Source organism: Polypterus senegalus, chromosome 3 (genome assembly GCF_016835505.1).
Source record: "Polypterus senegalus isolate Bchr_013 chromosome 3, ASM1683550v1, whole genome shotgun sequence".
NCBI classification, from domain to species: Eukaryota; Metazoa; Chordata; class Cladistia; order Polypteriformes; family Polypteridae; genus Polypterus; species Polypterus senegalus.
Genome location: NC_053156.1, coordinates 62,661,325 through 62,680,249, shown reverse-complemented (window position 1 = coordinate 62,680,249; position 18,925 = coordinate 62,661,325). Strand labels below are relative to the sequence as shown.

At 40.0% G+C, this 18,925-nt stretch overlaps 1 protein-coding gene across 1 annotated transcript; it reads right to left on the bottom strand.

Annotated features, from left to right (window-relative positions):
• Window positions 1-12,068: 12,068 nt before the first annotated feature.
• Window positions 12,069-15,468, bottom strand: LOC120525208 (tubulin alpha-1A chain). The gene is made up of 4 exons (XM_039747318.1): window positions 15,344-15,468; window positions 13,610-13,832; window positions 13,359-13,507; window positions 12,069-13,275 (listed from the first exon to the last, which is right to left on the bottom strand). The coding sequence occupies exons 1-4, from the start codon at window positions 15,344-15,346 to the stop codon at window positions 12,295-12,297; spliced, it is 1,356 nt and encodes a 451-aa protein (XP_039603252.1). The 5' UTR covers window positions 15,347-15,468; the 3' UTR covers window positions 12,069-12,294.
• Between the last annotated feature and the right edge of the window lie 3,457 nt (window positions 15,469-18,925).

Genomic DNA, 18,925 nt, shown 5'->3' with positions numbered 1-18,925 from the left:
TTAAGGGCATTTTCATGCTGCCTGGGTGCAGCCTTGTTAATAATGAAGAGGTTAAAGTGATACCACAAGAATATAATGCATGATGATGTTGCTTTTACTGGTAATCTATTGCAAGACTAGTGCTAAATATTTTATGAACTTGATTTCAGAAGTATTGCTTTTGCTTGACTAGATAAGATTAAGTAACAGAGATAACAGTCATAACACATACTTACTGAATTTGCATTCAAAATATTTGTATTGGCACAGTACACAAATGTTTAAACTGCTAAAACCAACCCAGAGAATGTCTTTTAATTTATGTATTGTTGCATACTTGCCAAATGAGAAATGAAAGCAATTCTATATTCAAACTGCCTCTTCTCTGCCTACTCATAGACCGAAATATTTTTTTACTGATAACAACAGGGGGAAGTTGGTGTCTTACTGAAAAAAAAATCATGTGAAATTTTATATTTAGTTTATATGTAGTGAATTGTAATAAATTGCATAAGGCTGAGATTATTTAGGTTTGGGGTTTTATGAAAGAAAATAAATCAAATCTTGCAGAAGATTTAAAATACAATTACTGCAGCTATACCGGTGATCTAGCATAAATATATCTGGTGGCAGAGCAGGGGAATTGTATGTACCTTAATCACGCTTAACACTTTATTGCTTCTGTCAGAGTTACCAAAGGCAAACTGCTCCAAAAGGAGAGGCGAGATAAAGAACAATTCATAAATGGACATCATGAAAGTTCCAGTTAAATCCGTATGAACATAAGAAATTTGACAAATAAATGGAGACAATTCAGACCATCAAGTCTGTTTGTTTAACTAACAGCTAAGCTGTTCCAATATCTCATCCGGATACTTTTTAAAGATTGTCAAGGTTTCTGCTTCAACTACATGACTTGTTAGTCTATTCCAGATTCCATCAACTCTTTGTGTAAAGAGGAGCTTCCTGGTTTCAGTTTTAAATGTGTTTTTCCTTAATTTCCACTAATGTCCTCAAGTACGTGATTCACCCTTAAGCTGAAAGAATGTTGCTGAATCTACTTTATCAATGGCTTTGAGGATTTTAAATATTTGGATTAGGTCCTCATGCAGTCTCCTCTGCTTAAGATTAAACAGGTTTAATTCTCTTTAATTCCTGGGATACACCTGAGTAAATCTCCTCTGCACAGCTTCAAGTGCTGCTATGTCTTTCTTGTACCGTGGAACTGCATACAATACTCAGATGCAGTCTTACTAGTGCATTATATAGTTTGAGCATAACTTTCATTGACTTAAATTCTGTAGTTTTATGATACACTATAACCTAACCTAACATTTTATTTGCCTGTTTATTGCTTCTGTGCATTGCTTAGTCGATGAAGATGTTGTATCAACACATACCCCTAAATCCTTTTCAGAGGTTGCTTCCTGTATGAGAGGGTCTTCCATCTTGTATTTATAATATATTTTCCTTTTGTCAATGTGTAGCACTGTGCACATTTCTACATTAAACCGCATTTTCCAGGTATTTGCCAAGTTCTGAAGGTTGTCTAGGTCAAACCCCAAATATTCTTGTTTAGAACCGGGATACTGAGACCCAGTCCTAGAGACAAGCCTTGGATTGATGTTTGCTTGAGAGTCTAGTGTCAGAGTGACCCTTGTTGACCAACTAATCTCAGTTAAAAAATAAGCTGCCTGGAGCCACAATAAGAGTTTGCCATTCACAATTCACAAGATGATTCACAGAGCTAAGTATCAAATGGTGGAAGTTGAAAAAGGAAGACTGCAAGGTTGAGTTTAGGGAGAAGACGAGACAGGCACTGGGTGGTAGTGAAGAATTTCCAGACAGTTGGGAAACTACAACAGATGTAGTAAGGGTGACAGCAAGAAGGGTTCTTGGCTTGACATCTGGACAGAGGAAGGAGGAAAAAGAAACCTTGTGGTGGAATGGGGAAGTACAGAATAGTATACAGAGGAAGAGGATGGCAAAGAAGAAGTGGGATAGTAAGAGAGATGCAGAAAGTAGACAAGAGTAAAAGGAGATAAGGTGCAAGGTGAAGAGAGAGGTGGTGAAGGCTAAAGAAAAGGTGAATGATGAGTTGTATGAGAGGTTGGACACTAAGGAGGGAGAAAAGGACCTGTACCGATTGGCTAGACAGAGGGACCGAGCTGGGAAAGATGTGCAGCAGGTTAGGGTAATGAAGGATAAAGATGGAAACATACTCACAAGCAAGGAGAGTGTGTTGAGCAGAAGAAAAGAGTACTTTGAGAGGCTGATGAATGAAGAGAATGAGAAAGAGAAGAGGTTGGATGATGTGGAGATAGTGAATCAGGAAGTGCAATGGATTAGCAAGGAGGAAGTAAGGACAGCTATGAAGAAGATAAAGAATGGAAAAGCCGTTGGTCCAGATGACATACCTGTGGAAGCATGGAGATGTTTAAGAGAGATGTGAGTGGAGTTTTTAACCAGATTGTTTAATGGAATCTTGGAAAATGAGAGGATGCCTGAGGAGTGGAGAAGAAATGTACTGGTGCTGATATTTAAGAATAAGGGGGATGTTCAGGACTGTTGTAACAACAGGGGGATAAAATTGATAAGCCATAGGATGAGGTTATGGGAAAGAGTAGTGGAAGCTAGGTTAAGAAGTGATGTGATGATTAGTGAGCAGAAGTATGGTTTCATGCCAAGAAAGAGCACCACAGATTCAATGTTTGCTCTGAGGGTGTTGATGGAGAAGTATAGAGAAGACCAGAAGGAGTTGCATTGCGTCTTTGTCGACCTGGAGAAAGCAGGTGCCTCAAGAGGAGCTGTGGTATTGTATGAGGAAGTCGGGAGTGGCACAGAAGTACGTAAGAGTTGTTCAGGATATGTACGAGGGAAGTGTGACCGTAGTGAGGTCTGCGGTAGGAGTGATGAATGCATTCAAGGTGGAGGTGGGATAACATCAGGGATTGGCTCTGAGCCCTTTCTTATTTGCAATTGTGATGGACAGGTTGACTGACAAGATTAGACTGGAGTCCCCGTGGACTATGATGTTTTCTGATGACATTGTGATCTGTAATGATAGTAGGGAGCAGGTTGAGGAGACCCTGGAGAGGTGGAGATATGCTCTGGAGAGGAGAGGAATGAAGGTCAATAGGAACAAGACAGAATACATGTGTGTGAATGAGAGGGAGGTCAGTGGAATGGTGAGGATGCAAGGAGTAGAGTTGGCGAAGGTGGATGAGTTTAAATACTTGGGATCAACAGTACAGAATAATGGGGATTATGGAAAAACAGAGTACAGGCAGGGTGGAATGGGTGGAGAAGAGTGTCAGGAGTAATTTGTGACAGACGGGTATCAGCAAGAGTGAAAGGGAAGGTCTACAGGACGGTAGTGAGACCAGCTATGTTATATGGGCTGGAGACGGTGGCACTGACCAGAAAGCAGGAGACAGAGCTGGAGGTGGCAGAGTTAAAGATGCTAAGATTTGCATTGGGTGTGACAAGGATGGATAGGATTAGAAATTAATACATTAGAGGGTCAGCTCAAGTTGGACAGTTGGGAGACAAAGTCAGAGAGGCGAGATTGCGTTGGTTTGGACATGTGATGAGGAGAGATGCTGGGTATATTGGGAAAAGGATGCTAAGGATAGCTCTGCCAGGCAAGAGAAGAAGGTCTAAGAGAAGGTTTATGGATGTGGTGAGAGAGGACATGTAGGTGATGGGTGTAACAGAACAAGATGCAGAGGACAGAAAGATATGGAAGAAGATGATCCGCTGTGGCAGTTTTCCATGATATGCTCAATGAAATTTGTTATCTAGAAAGTTTTTTCTTAAGGAGTATGTAAAATTTTTCATTGTGTCTGGCATCTCTAGTCGGTTTCCAGGTTGCTTGGCCAGGCTCAAAGACCCTACAGTGTTCCCATCATACCTTTGCTCATGTGTGTACATATGCAGCCTGAACTTTTCAGGTCTACACTGGGGCCTAAAGAATAGAGCCCTTTTAAGCAATCCATTGGTTGTTTTTTTTTTTTATAAATCATGCATGACCGTGTACATCTTTCCTTTTTTTGGAGTATTTATCACCATCATGATGAATCACATTGATTACTTATATACAACACAATTTAGCACTTCACTCACTGAACAAAAATTAAGTCTTACATGTAATGTTAACTGAAGGGTATGAGAGAGGTGCAGAGCAAAAGGTGGCAGCAGCATTAGTGGCTGAAGTAGAGGCCTGTGTTTGAGCAATGTAAGGTGAAACCATGGACAATGACTTTAAGGTGGCCTCAAAGGGGTTCAGTAAAACCTACCTGGCAATTAGGAAGGGTAGATGGAATGTTGACCAGTCTGCTATCAATAAGGGTGGTGAAACATTGATTTCAACTAGTGATATTGACAAGAAGTGGAAGGTGAGCTTTGAGTAATTTCTAATCTCAGTGTTTATACCCTCTTTGGAGGAGGCAGTCCCAGAAGTAATGGTAGAAGGAGAGGTTGCATCAATGGATGAGATTAAAAAGCTCCGTAGTAGCAAAGCCACATGGTTCACTAAAATCCATCTGGATATGCTGAAAGACCAGGATATTGTTGTGGTGTTTTAGGTAACATGTCTCTTCAGTGTGGTGTGGGCTTGGGTCTCCATTTTCAAAAGGATGAAAAAGAGGGTGTATTCTGTTTTCAGTAGGATCCCGCTGCTTATCTTTCCTGGAAAAGCCTATGGTTGGGTAGTGGAATGGAGAAGAATATAAGAAGTATAAAAATCTTATACTAGAACCTGCATAAGCTCACTTCGCTCTGTGGTTAATTGGGGTGCCTGGCCGAATGCACAGCACAAACATGCGGAGGCAGCCTTGGAGGGAGCAATGTGTCGCGACTGAACATGATTATACAGAAGAGATAAATAAGAGCCTACACAGGAGAAGGGAATAGAACAGATTGAGATCCTCAAGAGAGATGGAGAGAGACAGAAGTTAAAGCCTGAGAGTGGAGGGAGACAGCCAGGACAAAGGCCACTACAACTGAGTGGCTTGCTGTGACTGGAGTGACCCAGAGCTCGCTTTTGTGCAAGTACGTGGTGAGGCAGCAGAAGAAAGAAGGTGCATGGTGAGGCTAAGATTGGGAGCCCTTTTGGGCTCTGCTGCAAGGTCCTATGTAGGGTAAGCAGATTAGACGTTGGTTTTAAAGGGATGCAACAGGGAATGAATTTCTGAGATAAGATTCCTGTCATGAAATTTTAGCCTTGTTAAAATATAGCAGGAGCAATGTGGATTCAGTCCTGGATCTGAAGTCGTGGACTAGTTCTTTGGCTTGGCATGTGTATTGGAGGAAGTCATTGGAATTTGGCAATTCCCCCTACATTTGGTTCATAGCAGAGTAGGATTCTTTTCAGTTTCAATTTTCATCCTCATTAAGTGAAGTATTTTGCAAAATACATTTAAAACCCTTTATCTTAACTTGAATAGTGGATAAAAGCCTATTTGATCACTTTACACAGAAAAAAAGTTGTAAATTAATTAGCTTATTGACTTAATTTACCTTTTCTTGTATTAAAAAATATCTAAAAATAAGCAATGCATTGATCCAATGAAAAGAAACGTATCTCTCTATCATAAAAGAAAATCTTGAGATACGATTTTTTCAAGTTCAACAAGATGAGACTATTGCCTTCCTCTCAACCATTTCCCAATAAAAGAAGACTTATTTTGTCCAAATTTTATTGAAGAATTTTATCCCGAAGAGTTATCAATAGAAGAAATGAGTACACAGGCAATCCTAGCACCGAGAAACGATGAAGTCAAATGAATCAACACGAAAATTGTCAATCGGTTACATGGCAAATTGGTTAAATGCATATCATTACACTATGTTGAAACTGTTGGTGGTGATGGTGTGGAAGATGAAAACATCAACTTCCAATATCTCGCAGAATATGTACAACCGTTAACACTGTCCGGTCTTCCACTGGACAAATTACTGTTGAAAGATGGATGTATCATAATGTTATTGCGTAATTTATGAATGTGTGATGGTCTATGCAATAAGACCAGCTTAGTTGTATTCAAAATTGGTCGAACAATTCTGAAATGTAAAATTTTAACAGGCAACAAGAAAGGTAATGTAGTACATCTTCCACAGATCACATTAGACACCAAAGGAGATCTTGATATGCCATTAATATTAGAACATTTACAGTTTCACGTTAGAATAGCTTTTGTTATGACAATTAACAAATCACAGGGACAAACATTTGAAAAAGTTGGTTTATTTATTAGAGAGAAAGAAACAATATTCACTCACGGGCAGTTATACGTTGCATTGTCACAATGTAAGTCCAAACACAGAATCAAAATTCAATGCGATATTGACAAAAAGTTAATTCCAAATATTGTTTTTACTGAAGTTTTACAGTAAAAGTGTAAGTTTAAAAAGTATTTGCATATGTATAACACAACGAATACCTCTAACGCAACATGAAATATAATTTTCTTTCAATTTATGACGTTTTACTATTTTTTACTATGGTTAATTACTTGCTGTAATGTAAAATACTTAATTCTATTACACAAATGTAACAATTCCCATGAAAATAACAATCTGTTTAAATTGTACATCTGATTCCCCATACGAGAGTGGCAGAGCTGCGAAGTGGCTAGCGCATAGCACCTGCCCAGGGGTTGATAAGCGAAGTGAGCAGGGGGCAGAGCCTCCTAGTTTCATATAAGTTTGAAAGAAATAAATGCATGTTTCGGTATTAGAAGAACTAGCATAATTCTTAGTAATACGAAAAATATTACAAAGAGTAGACTTTATTACATCATCAACATAGTGAGCATATTAAAGAAATTCCATAAAGAAAAGTTCATCATCATCAACATCATCATTAAGGCCAAAAAGTTCTATCTTGGAGTTTGCTAAAAGACACCTGAAGGACTCTGAGATGGTGAGAAATAAGATTCTCTGGTCTGATGAGACCAAGATAGAACTTTTTGGCCTTAATTCTAAGCGCTATGTGTGGAGACAACCAGGCACTGCTCATCACTTGTCCAATACAGTCCCCACAGTGAAGCATGGTGGTGGCAGCATCATGCTGTTGGGGTGTTTTTCAGCTGCAGGGACAGGACGACTGATTGCAATCGAGGGAAAGATGAATGCAGCCAAGTACAGGGATATCCTGAACAAAAACCTTCTCCAGAGTGCTAAGGACCTCACACTGGGCCGAAGGTTTACCTTCCAACAAGACAATGACCCTAAGCACACAGCTAAAATAATGAAGGAGTGGCTTCACAACAACTCTGTGACTGTTCTTGAATGGCCCAGCCAGAGCCCTGACTTAAACCCAATTGAGCATCTCTGGAGAGACCTAAAAATGGCTGTCCACCAACGTTTACCATCCAACCTGACAGAACTGGAGAGGATCTGCAAGGAGGAATGGCAGAGGATCCCCAAATCCAGGTGTGAAAAACTTGTTGCATCTTTCCCAAGAAGACTCATGGCTGTATTAGCTCAAAAGGGCGCTTCTACTAAATACTGAGCAAAGGGTCTGAATACTTAGGACCATGTGATATTTCAGTTTTTCTTTTTTAATAAATCTGCAACAATTTCAAAAATTATTTTTTTTGTCTGTCAATATGGGGTGCTGTGTGTACATTAATGAGGGAAAAAAATAATTTAAATGATTTTAGCAAATGGTTGCAATATAACAAAGAGTGAAAAATTGAAGGGGGTCTGAATAATTTCCGTACCCACTGTATATATATTTTTATAAGTCGTTAACAGTATTTTAAACTCAATTTTCATTCTGCTTTTCCGACACTGAAGTTGTAGCTGCTTTCATCATCCCGAGTGTCTGCTGTGCTAGCTATTCTAGTTAAATGAAGGGACAGGAAAAGTGGAAAATCATAGGAAAACAACAAAAGACAGTTAATTCTACTTATTTAACAACTTAAATCATATAGAAATATTTCTAGTTGTCTTATAAATGTAAAAACCATAGTGTTGTGTTTTTCTGAATGCAGAATAAGAGATAGATAGATAGATACTTTATTAATCCCAAGGGGAAATTCACATACTCCAGCAGCAGCATACTGATAAAGAACAATATTAAATTAAAGAGTGATAAAAATGCAGGTAAAACAGACAATAACTTTGTATAATGTTAACGTTTACCCCACCCGGGTGGAATTGAAGAGTCGCATAGTGTGGGGGAGGAACGATCTCCTCAGTTTGTCAGTGGAGCAGAACAGTGACAACAGTCTGTCACTGAAGCTGCTCCTCTGTCTGGAGATGACACTGTTCAGTGGATGCAGTGGATTCTCCATGATTGACAGGAGTTTGCTTAGTGCCCGTCGCTCTGCCACAGATGTTAAACTGTCCAGCTTAATTCCTACAATACAGCCTGCCTTCCTAACAAGTTTGTCCAGGCGTAAGACGTCCTTCTTCTTTATGCTGCCTCCCCAGCACACCACCACGTAGAAAAGGGCACTCGCCACAACCATCTGGTAGAACATCTGCAGCATCTTATTGCAGATGTTGAAGGACGCCAACCTTTTAAGGAAGTATAGTCGGCTCTGACCGTTCTTACACAGAGCATCAGTATTGGCAGTCCAGTACAATTTATCATCCAGCTGCAGTCCCAGGTATTTATAGGTCTGTACCCTCTGCACACAGTCTCCTCTGATAATCAAAGGGTCCGGGATGGGCCTGGGCCCCCTAAAATCCCCCACCAGCTCCTTGGTTTTTCTGCTGTTCAGGTGTAAGTGGTTTGAGTCACACCATTTAGCAAAGTCCTTGATTAGGTTCCAATACTCCTCCTCCTGCCCACTTCTGATACAGCCCATGATAGCAGTGTCGTCAGCGAACTTTTGCACGTGGCAGGACTCCGAGTTGTATGGAAAGTCTGATATATATAGGCTGAACAGGACCGAAGAAACTATAGTCCCCTGCGGCGCTCCTGTGTTGCTGACTACAATGTCAGACCTGCAGTTCCCAAGATACACATACTAAGGTCTGTCTGTAAGATAGTCCACGATCCATGCCACCAAGTATGAATCTCCTCCCATCTCTGTCAGCTTGTCCCTAAGGAGCAGAGGTTGGATGGTGCTGAAGGCACTAGAGAAGTCCAGAAACATAATTCATTTTAATTCAAGACCAGCTAATTAAATGAGATCAGTTGTTATCAATTATTATCACCAATTGTAAATCTGGTTGGAATAAAAACCTGCAGCCGCAGTGGGTCCCCAGGATCGCGTTTGGGAAGCACTGCCTTACATCAGTGTATCATTCTCTGTGAAGTCGACCTGCAGTTCTCAGCCTGTAACATGTTAATCAAGTGGTACACAAGAGAACATAAAAAAATTACAATGAAAATGAGGGGTCAGGTAATACAGGGAGGACGTTTCTGGCAAGAGTGATAAAAAATTAATAAATTAATAACACAGGTTACAGAGAGGGATTTCGAATATGGATTACAAATTTGATGTTCGATATACAGTATATGTAATTTTGCTAAGCTTGTTTAGCCAACTATTATTTTCAGAGCAGTTTTAGAGATTAATACAGAAGACTATACAATGTGGAATATAGGCTAATATTAATTATTAAGAACAAAATAAACATGTCTAACCTCTTATTTTCATTTCAACGGTAATTCATATTAATCAAGAGTGGAAAGTTATTGTATCATGCATATAGTTAGCCATGTTTGCTGCCTCGCAGTTAGGAGACCCGGGTTCCCTCCCTGTGTGGAGTTTGCATGTTCTCCCCGTGTCTGTGCGGGTTTCCTCCGGGTGCTCCAGTTTCCTCCCACAGTCCAAAGACATGCAGGTTAGGTGCATTGGTGATTCTAAATTGTTCCCGGTGTGTGTGTGCGCGCCCTGCAGTGGGCTGGCACCCTACCCGGGGTTTGTTTTCTGCCTTGTACCCTGTGTTGGCTGGAACCCCCGTGACCCTGTATTTAGGATATAGCGGGTTGGATAATGGATGATTTAAACTGCACATAAAGTTATTAAAACTGGAAGACCCTCTGTGACATGAAACAGGGTCAAGTCTTCACATTGAATTGTAAAAATTTGTGAGTTATTTTCCTCTTTTCTGACCTGAAACTGTTTGTGACTTGAGAGCTTTCTCTTCGTTTTGATCTGAATTAATTTATTTTCCATACGTTACCAATATGGAAATCTTAGGCTTTCTCATTTTTACTCCATATTAAACCACACAACTATTCTTACAATGAAAAATTATTAATTGAAAAACATTAGAACTACATAAGGAAGATTAAAAGACGCACATGGAGGAGCAATACAAATATCTGGGGACCATCATTGATAACAAGCTAACCTTTGATCTCTACACAAACAATTTGTTAGAAGGGGCAGATATGGCTGTTCCTCCTTAGGAAATGCAATTGTTTTGAAGTGGACAAAACCATAACTTTTTGAATTAGAATTTTATTTGATTTATTGTTGCATTTGCAACAGTGTAAAAACTACCAGTAAAATGATTAGTTTACAGCAGACCTCCATTACTGAACTCTATTACAAACAAGTCAGAATGAAAGCTGAGTCAATTCTGTCAGACAGTAGCTATTCAACTTTTCCAAAATTTCCGCTGCAGATTTCGATTCCTGAGTGTAAAGACCACCAGGTTTAGGAACTCTTTTAGTCCTAGAGCTGTAAACATTTTGAATTCTGTTATTTGTAGGGATGCTGCTGAATTCTAAATTATTATTTTTTGTAGTTCTTCTTCTTTGTACTAATCTTGTGTGAAGAAGAAAGGTTGAGAAACCCCTCATGTACAGTTCACCCGCTTTTTAAATTACTTATGGAATGTAAAGATTCTTAGTTTACAGTCCCTTGAACTCAGAGTTTACTGCACATTTAGCGTGTTTTCTCTTGTGTTAGCATTTTTGTATTTTGTCTGCTCCAGAAACAATGCAACATATTGTTACCTCTAAGTAATACTCTTAATTATAAAAGAAAAAGAAGACTGGTTAGCAGTTAACAATCTAGCAAGTTCAAACGAGGATGATGTTCATTTCATTGCATATGAGTTTGTTTTTTGTCTCCAAAGACTGATTAGCTAAATATCATTTATAAACAGCAATATGTCCACTTTATGAACATGTAAAAGCTAACCATATTATTAATTGTTTCTTCCTACCACTACCCACTGTATGTGTTAACTGGGAATTCAGTTAGATTTAACTGAAATGTAACACATTAAAATAAACATGACAGTACAGTGGTTAGTGGTCCGTCTTCACAGCTCCAGTGTCTCACGTTTGAATCCCACACTGATTGTCGCCTGTGTCTTTGTGGATATTGGACTCTCAAGGTTTTGCTCACACTTTCCCAAGGACTGCAGGTTAGATTATTGGTGAATCTAAATTGGGGGTGTGCATGAGTGAGAAGTGTGACTAACAGCACCTTATATATACTCAGAGCTGCTTATTGCCTTGTACGCTGTCCTGCTAGACTAGGCTCTAGCCATTAAACTCAACCCTGCCCTTATACTGGTTTAAATAAAAATTACTCTATAAATTTCAAACACTGAAGAGACTGATGAAAAAAAATATATTCAAAACACACATTTAGCTAAGACAAGAATTTAGTTGACACCAAATAAATTAAACTTAAGACCATGTTGATAGAACAGAAAATAAGCAAAACTTCACCAAGCTGGATGTGGCAATCTGTACTTTCTTTTTTTACTTTCACCCATTAACTTGCATGATGAAACACCATTTGTCCCAGACTTTAATTATGTCATAATATCTGTACAGTTCTGTAGCATTGCTCCATAACAAATCTCTCCATCAATAGTTTCTTTGTATGGATCCTTTAGTAGTTCACCCAGTTCTAAGCAGAACCATTTCTAGCACTGCAATGACTTACATGTTCTTAGTGAAGGATGAATCATGGCTTGTTTTAACATGAAATATCACTCATTTTGAACTTTTGAATTGAATGATTTGCTTGTATATTTTATAAGAACCAGCAAAATTTTAAAATGTCAGATTGATTAGCCACCACAGCATTTTTCATTGAGATCTTAACATCTTCTCTTTGCTCATGTGATAAGAACATGACACACAAAAGAGACCAAAGGAATGAAGACAGGGATTTTATTTCCTTCTCGTTTCACAAACCAACCAAGCAGTTATGGGCTGATTAGAGTTTGTTTTGTACGTTTGAAATTGAATTAAGTTTTCCAAAAAAAATGTAAACTACAGACATACAAAGTTGTGAAAAGCAGCCTGAGTTACAAAGCAGAATCTGGTGGTTTTTGGTCATTCTTCTTGGGCTCCCTGACAGTAGCACCATCTAATGAGGTTCAGTACTCCTCTCCTTCCTCTTCCCCTTCTCCCTCAACAGAATCCACACCCACTTCCTCGTAGTCTTTCTCCAAGGCGGCCATGTCTTCACGTGCCTCAGAGAACTCCCCTTCCTCCATACCTTCCCCAACATACCAGTGGACAAAAGCACGTTTGGCATACATTAAGTCAAATTTGTGATCAAGACGTGCCCAAGCCTCTGCAATGGCAGTGGTGTTGCTTAACATACAAACAGCCCTCTGGACCTTGGCAAGATCACCTCCAGGTACAACAGTGGGAGGCTGGTAGTTGATGCCCACCTTGAAACCAGTAGGACACCAGTCTACAAACTGGATGGTACGCTTGGTCTTGATAGTGGCAATAGCTGCATTGACATCTTTGGGTACCACATCACCACGGTATAGCAGGCAGCAAGCCATGTATTTGCCATGGCGAGGGTCACATTTGACCATCTGGTTAGCTGGCTCAAAGCAGGCATTTGTGATCTCAGCCACAGAAAGCTGCTCATGATAGGCTTTCTCAGCAGAAATAACTGGGGCATAGGTAGCTAGAGGGAAGTGGATACGAGGGTAGGGCACCAAGTTGGTCTGGAATTCTGTTAGATCAACATTCAGAGCCCCATCAAAGCGCAGAGAGGCTGTGATAGATGACACAATCTGACCAATAAGTCGATTGAGATTGGTGTAGGTGGGGCGCTCAATGTCAAGATTCCTGCGGCAGATGTCATAAATGGCTTCATTGTCTACCATGAAGGCACAGTCTGAGTGCTCAAGTGTGGTGTGGGTTGTCAAGATGGAGTTATAGGGTTCTACAACAGCTGTGGACACTTGGGGAGCGGGGTAGATGGAGAATTCCAGCTTAGATTTCTTCCCGTAGTCAACAGAGAGACGTTCCATCAACAAGGAAGTAAAACCGGACCCAGTGCCACCACCAAAACTATGGAAGACAAGGAAGCCCTGGAGACCTGTGCACTGGTCAGCCTGAAAAGAGAACATTAACAGTTAAATCATGGATGCCTTCAATCTAATACATAACACAAAACACAACCACATTAGACTCTCACCAATTTTCGAATTCTGTCCAGAACCAGGTCAATGATCTCTTTGCCGATGGTATAGTGTCCGCGAGCATAGTTGTTGGCTGCATCTTCTTTGCCGGTGATCAGTTGTTCTGGGTGGAAAAGTTGCCTGTAGGTTCCTGTACGCACTTCATCTGTTGGTAGGGCAAAAAAAAAAAACCCAAAACATTCTCATTATTCATGTCTAGATCATTAAAACTATGAAGGAACAAATAAATTTTGCAAGGAAATATTACCAATTACAGTTGGTTCCAAGTCTACAAACACTGCTCTGGGAACATGTTTTCCAGCTCCTGTCTCACTGAAGAAAGTGTTAAAAGAGTCATCTCCTCCTCCAATGGTCTTATCACTGGGCATCTGCCCATCAGGCTGGATGCCATGCTCTAAACAGTACAACTCCCAGCAAGCATTTCCGATCTGGACACCAGCCTGGCCCACGTGGATGGAGATGCACTCACGCTGTAATACAAGAGAAAAAGGTGAGTAGGCTAGATAGATACTTGAGCATATGAAACAAAAATGACAGAAAAGTGGTGCCATCTCAAGCAATAAATATTAAGAATTCAAAGCACATATTCCCTTTCAAAGGCAAGTAGACACATCATATAAAATGCACCAAGCTTATCAAGCATATCAAAAAAGTAGTAATATGTCATTTGGACTTCCCTTCCCCAAAAGGCTTTTTAGCAAATAGTTGAAAGAATACACAACGGAGTTACACGTGTTAATTCAGTTTTTTATATATTGTAGCACTAATAACAGAATACAGTGGGGGCTCACTGATAATAAAGTAACAGTAAACGACTTATGTATTGATTTAAAAAAAAATCTAAGGTGAACAAGTAAGCACATTTCATAAAACAAAGAGATGCCTGCATCGGGCGGGTGGTACCTCGCTAGCTCTGTTGTCATGGCAACCAGGCAGGCGGCGGGGGGCGTAGCCAGTCAATACTGAGAGTCTGTATGCATGGGGGCGGAGGTGGGGTGGGGGTAATTGTAACACTTGCTAAAAAATCTCCAGACCAAAGAAAGCAACCGAAGACGTTAAGCTTTGCTTTTTTCCCTTTTCGGTTTCATCTGGCGTACCTCAATAGATTACAAAAATGGTTCCTTGCCAAAGCAGGCTGCAAAAGCCCACATCCGATGCCAGATGTGAGGTTTAACAACTGCGCAGCCGGTGCCAGATATCAGGCAGTATATGAAAGGCGTTGTGGCACCGCCCAAAAAAAAAAATGAGCAGATGATGTATTCCGCTCACGTCCAGTTTTCTAAATGTCTCACTTTGTGCGCCAGCTCACATAACAGTTATCCCAGTGTGGATCGCCTTAATGTCGTACGTTCTTTGTGCTGTTTCGTGCGCGGGGTGTTCGAATGATTTAATTTTCTGATCAGCGGTGCAGACTAAATGAACAAAGACTACTAAACACCACCACATACCAAAGACCAAATACCCTCCTTAAACAGTAACACCCCCCACCACCAAACAGTCACCGTTATTCGACCCTTTGTCTCAGTCTTCATCTCTCTAAACTTCCCTTTCCGTATCTTCACCAGCCTTGCTATTGCATTGAGCTGTCTAGCCTCTTTCTCTTCCTCTCCACCCAGAAGCACACTCTCTTTCTTTAAGTGTAGGCATTGTAATTGCGGAGAACGGATCTGACTGGAAACACACCCATATCCCGACTCGGCAAAAGGAATTCCACCATTAATCATTATTTTCCTAGTCCATTTTTTTTTGCAATACAGCATTCGGAGCTGTGGCATTTTATTAAGGTATTTCATTTCAAACATAAAACTCCATTGGTGCATTCCGATTAGTTGTGATTATTAATTGTTATTAACTCCCTTACAGCTGTTCATATAAATCTATCCCCACCCCGTTATGGCAGATGTGTGAAGCACAACCCCTTGATTGCGTAGACAGCATTTCTTTAACATCATATTGTCCCACAAGAATGCCAGGCACTCACCATTGTCGTTGATGCTTAGCTCGCTTGAAGGATCTGACAAAGGAAGCGATGGAGGTAGGACCTCTCTGCGGATGTCTTCTTACAGCGCGACGGCAAGGGGGTCGATGTAAGAGAACCTGCCGCACATGGGGACGAACCATTCAATATATACACCACGTTGCCTTGGTGACTCGGGTCTGCGATTATCTCATTGGGCAGAAGGGCGTGTGGCCGGCTCGGAAAGCCGGCAGGAAAACCGCTATGATTGGCTAAGGGACATAGTGGGGGGTGAGGTATCCTCCTCCCAGCAGCTTCTCCGCTGAACAATAGAGCAATAGAATATGCTATCCATTATCAGGACGTTGGTTGCTCGATTTAGTTTTCCAGAACCCCACCCGGCGCGCTGCAGAAGGGCGCTTGGGCACCATATACACTTCTCTACCCATTTGCACCATATGTACACAACAGTATTCGGTACCTAGGTCGTATTTATGTTTTATTTGCTTAACAGCAGGAAGGACGCTTTTCTTAATGCCTCTGTTATGGGGTTTGCCGAGGTTTGAGCAATTGCGTCGCTTAGACACTGTTTAAACAAGATTGTGTTTGTTACAGAAACAGCACCGATCTAGGTGGGGGTACCTATGGCATTTGTTGCTATTGCAAAATATATCTTCTACAAATAAAGATAATGTGTATGCAAGCGTCCTCGTGGCTCACCATGCAGCAGTGTCGCACGGTATTCAACCCCCTCCAAGCTGCTTTCTTCTTAGCCAATCATATTCGCCAGCGTTTTAGATTTACCACGTTTGATTGACTATTGATCTGGTTCTTTTTTGCCTACTCTCTACTTAGCTTTAACATCCCCATTAGCAGTGCAAAAATTAAAGGGGGCAGGGTATGTCGGATCTCTCACGTTCAGGATATAAGCAGATGGCAGGTTGAAATGAAAAAAGGTCTTGGATTCAAATTACAACACCGGATGGTGCAACCAAAGGACAGCATCCAACCGCATTTAATTAAAATGAAAGTATCATTATTCAACAGCATCAGTCCTTCTAAATATCTTGTTTTTCTTTTGATAAAATCAAACATTTTATGCGCTGTACCCTAACTTACAGTCATGTACCATTTTTTCACAAAATTACAGTACATTCCTTTAAATTCGGACAGCATGTAATTGGCTTAGCTCTCGGATTTGCATAGGATCCTGCAAAGGAACCGCCTTACACGAATTAAAGAATGTTTTAACATATCCCATATTTGACATCCTTTATTGACAAAATAATAATTTCAAGGAAAGATGGTCTCACATTTTGCACAAAATTAACAGTGAAATAAAATTTGAATTTAAAGGAGTTGTAAATTAAAATACCAACATTCAGACTTTATATTGCATTGTGGCAGACTGTTAGAGTACACCATCACAAGATCCATTACAAAATAATCAAGAATACATTTAGCAACAAGAAAAACATTTTTATACATGATAAAGCTAGACTGAAATAGGAATTAGTGGTTGTCGGCTAATACTGTTCTCATTAGAAACAAAGTATCCTCGGCAGATGTTTCATATCCTCAAAATCTTTATTGAATAAAGGACAATTAGCAGCATGCATCATTACAAGACATTCCACGCTACAACCATCAAAACTCATCTGTAAGTGCTGATGTAATGAGCCTTTATATATTTTATTTTTTATCCAAATGTTATTTCAGTAATACATTTTAAGATGAGGTAAAGTGCAAATACATACATCAATCTAAACTAATAATGGTTTACTTTATTGGACATGAGTAATATAACTAGTTTTAGGACAAGATATAAAATGAAAGATAGACAATTTCTGTCTGGAGGAGCAAGAAAAATGATGCTTACATCAATTTGAAGGGAGCTCTTGTGTCCCCCAACAATGAAACCTTTAAGCCTAAAGATGTAGTTGACAGATATTAGAACTGTTGAGGTGAAGATGAGTTAATATTTTCTGTCATTCCTCTGTGTCTAATTAAAGCAAATTTTGAGATGATACTGGCATGTTGTATTGATGATATTGTTGTACAAATATCAAAGACAGTTCTTCATATAGCTAACTGATTGTATGGAAGTGTAGGACTGATTTAATATTAACAGCTAGTAATTAGCCAGTGCTAGTTTAAGATAGACATGTTGTGTAAATGTCCTACGGTGGACTGGAACACTGCCCGGGGTTTGTTTCCTGCCTAGCGCCCCTGTGTTGGCTGGGATTGGCTCCAGCAGACCACTGTGACCCTGTAGTTATAGCAGGTTGGATAATGGATGGATGGTTGTTGTGTAAATTTCAATCACATGATCAGGCCAGGATCTGATGCCTTATAAATATTTATTTTTATAATTATGATTATAGTCAAGGACACACCTCAAACAAAAAAATACAATTGGTTTATTTTTAAATAATTTATATTCTTTATAAAACATTGATAAAGTTTATATTGTACTGCAGATGAATAATGAAACCTTGTTTCCCACTCATTAGAAATAATAAGCTCCTAAGTAGACTCACTGATGCAATGTGGTGGGAGAGAACATCTTTGAGAATTTGATCCACCCATCTTCCATTGAACAGGAAGCAAGAAAAATATCAAAGTTGCAATGATGTGTGCTGTTTGAAAGCAACAAAAAATGGTTCAAATGCTGGCTCAGTCATTGTCTATGTTAAGTACGTCAATTGTCCCTGTACCTACAGTATATGCTCTTTTTTCTTTCTACATCCTAAAGACATACATGTTAGGCTAATTTGGGTCTTTAAATTGATCTTCTGTGATGGAGACTGAGTGTGTATATTTGTGCGCCCTTTGATGGCATGGAGCTCTTTTCAAGGTTGAGTCATGCCTTGCTTTGTATACTGTCCTATTAGACTCTGAATCCTGAAGCTGTGAACCCAGAACTGCATAAACTGGATTTGAAATAAGATGAACAGAGATTTATGAAATATGGAACTAAATTAAACACATTAATAAACTGGAGGAATGGATAGAATATTATCATAGCACTTGGTGTGTTTCAAACATAGCATATTGTAATTATTTTAGTGAAAATAGTTCTTTATACATTACTAACTTTGTAATAATTACAATAATGATGCTCTGTGAAAACAGGCAAAATAAAATAATAATTTGATTGATGAAATACACATACTGGATCCCAGTCCAAGGATGCTTATTGCCTTTTACCCAATACTACCGGCATAGGCTCCAGCCCCACTGCAGCCCTGAATTGGGTATGACAGTGTTAGGTTATCCAGCCCGCTATATCCTAACTACAGGGTCATGAGGGTTTGCTGGAGCCAATCGCAGCCAACACAGGGTGCAAGGCAGGAAACAAACCCTGGGCAGGGTGCCAGCCCACCACAGAGCGTGCGCACACACACACCTAGCATAGACTAGGGACAATTTAGAATCGCCAACACACCTAACCTGCATGTCTTTGGACTGTGGACCGAGTGGTCTCCTAACTGCGAGGCAGCAGCGCTACCCACTGCACCACCATGCCACCGTGTTAGGTTACCTTATGATAAAATAAAATGCATTACAGTGTTGTCAAATTATAGCACTTAAACCCTGATTTGG

What these genes read in the sequence shown, in the direction of transcription:
- LOC120525208 (XM_039747318.1), bottom strand. An exon ending in CTTGGAACCAACTGTAATTG is followed by an intron (nt 13,508 to 13,609) that starts GTAATATTTCCT and finishes CCCTACCAACAG; the next exon opens with ATGAAGTGCGTACAGGAACC. An exon ending in TGGACAGAATTCGAAAATTG is followed by an intron (nt 13,276 to 13,358) that starts GTGAGAGTCTAA and finishes TTCTCTTTTCAG; the next exon opens with GCTGACCAGTGCACAGGTCT.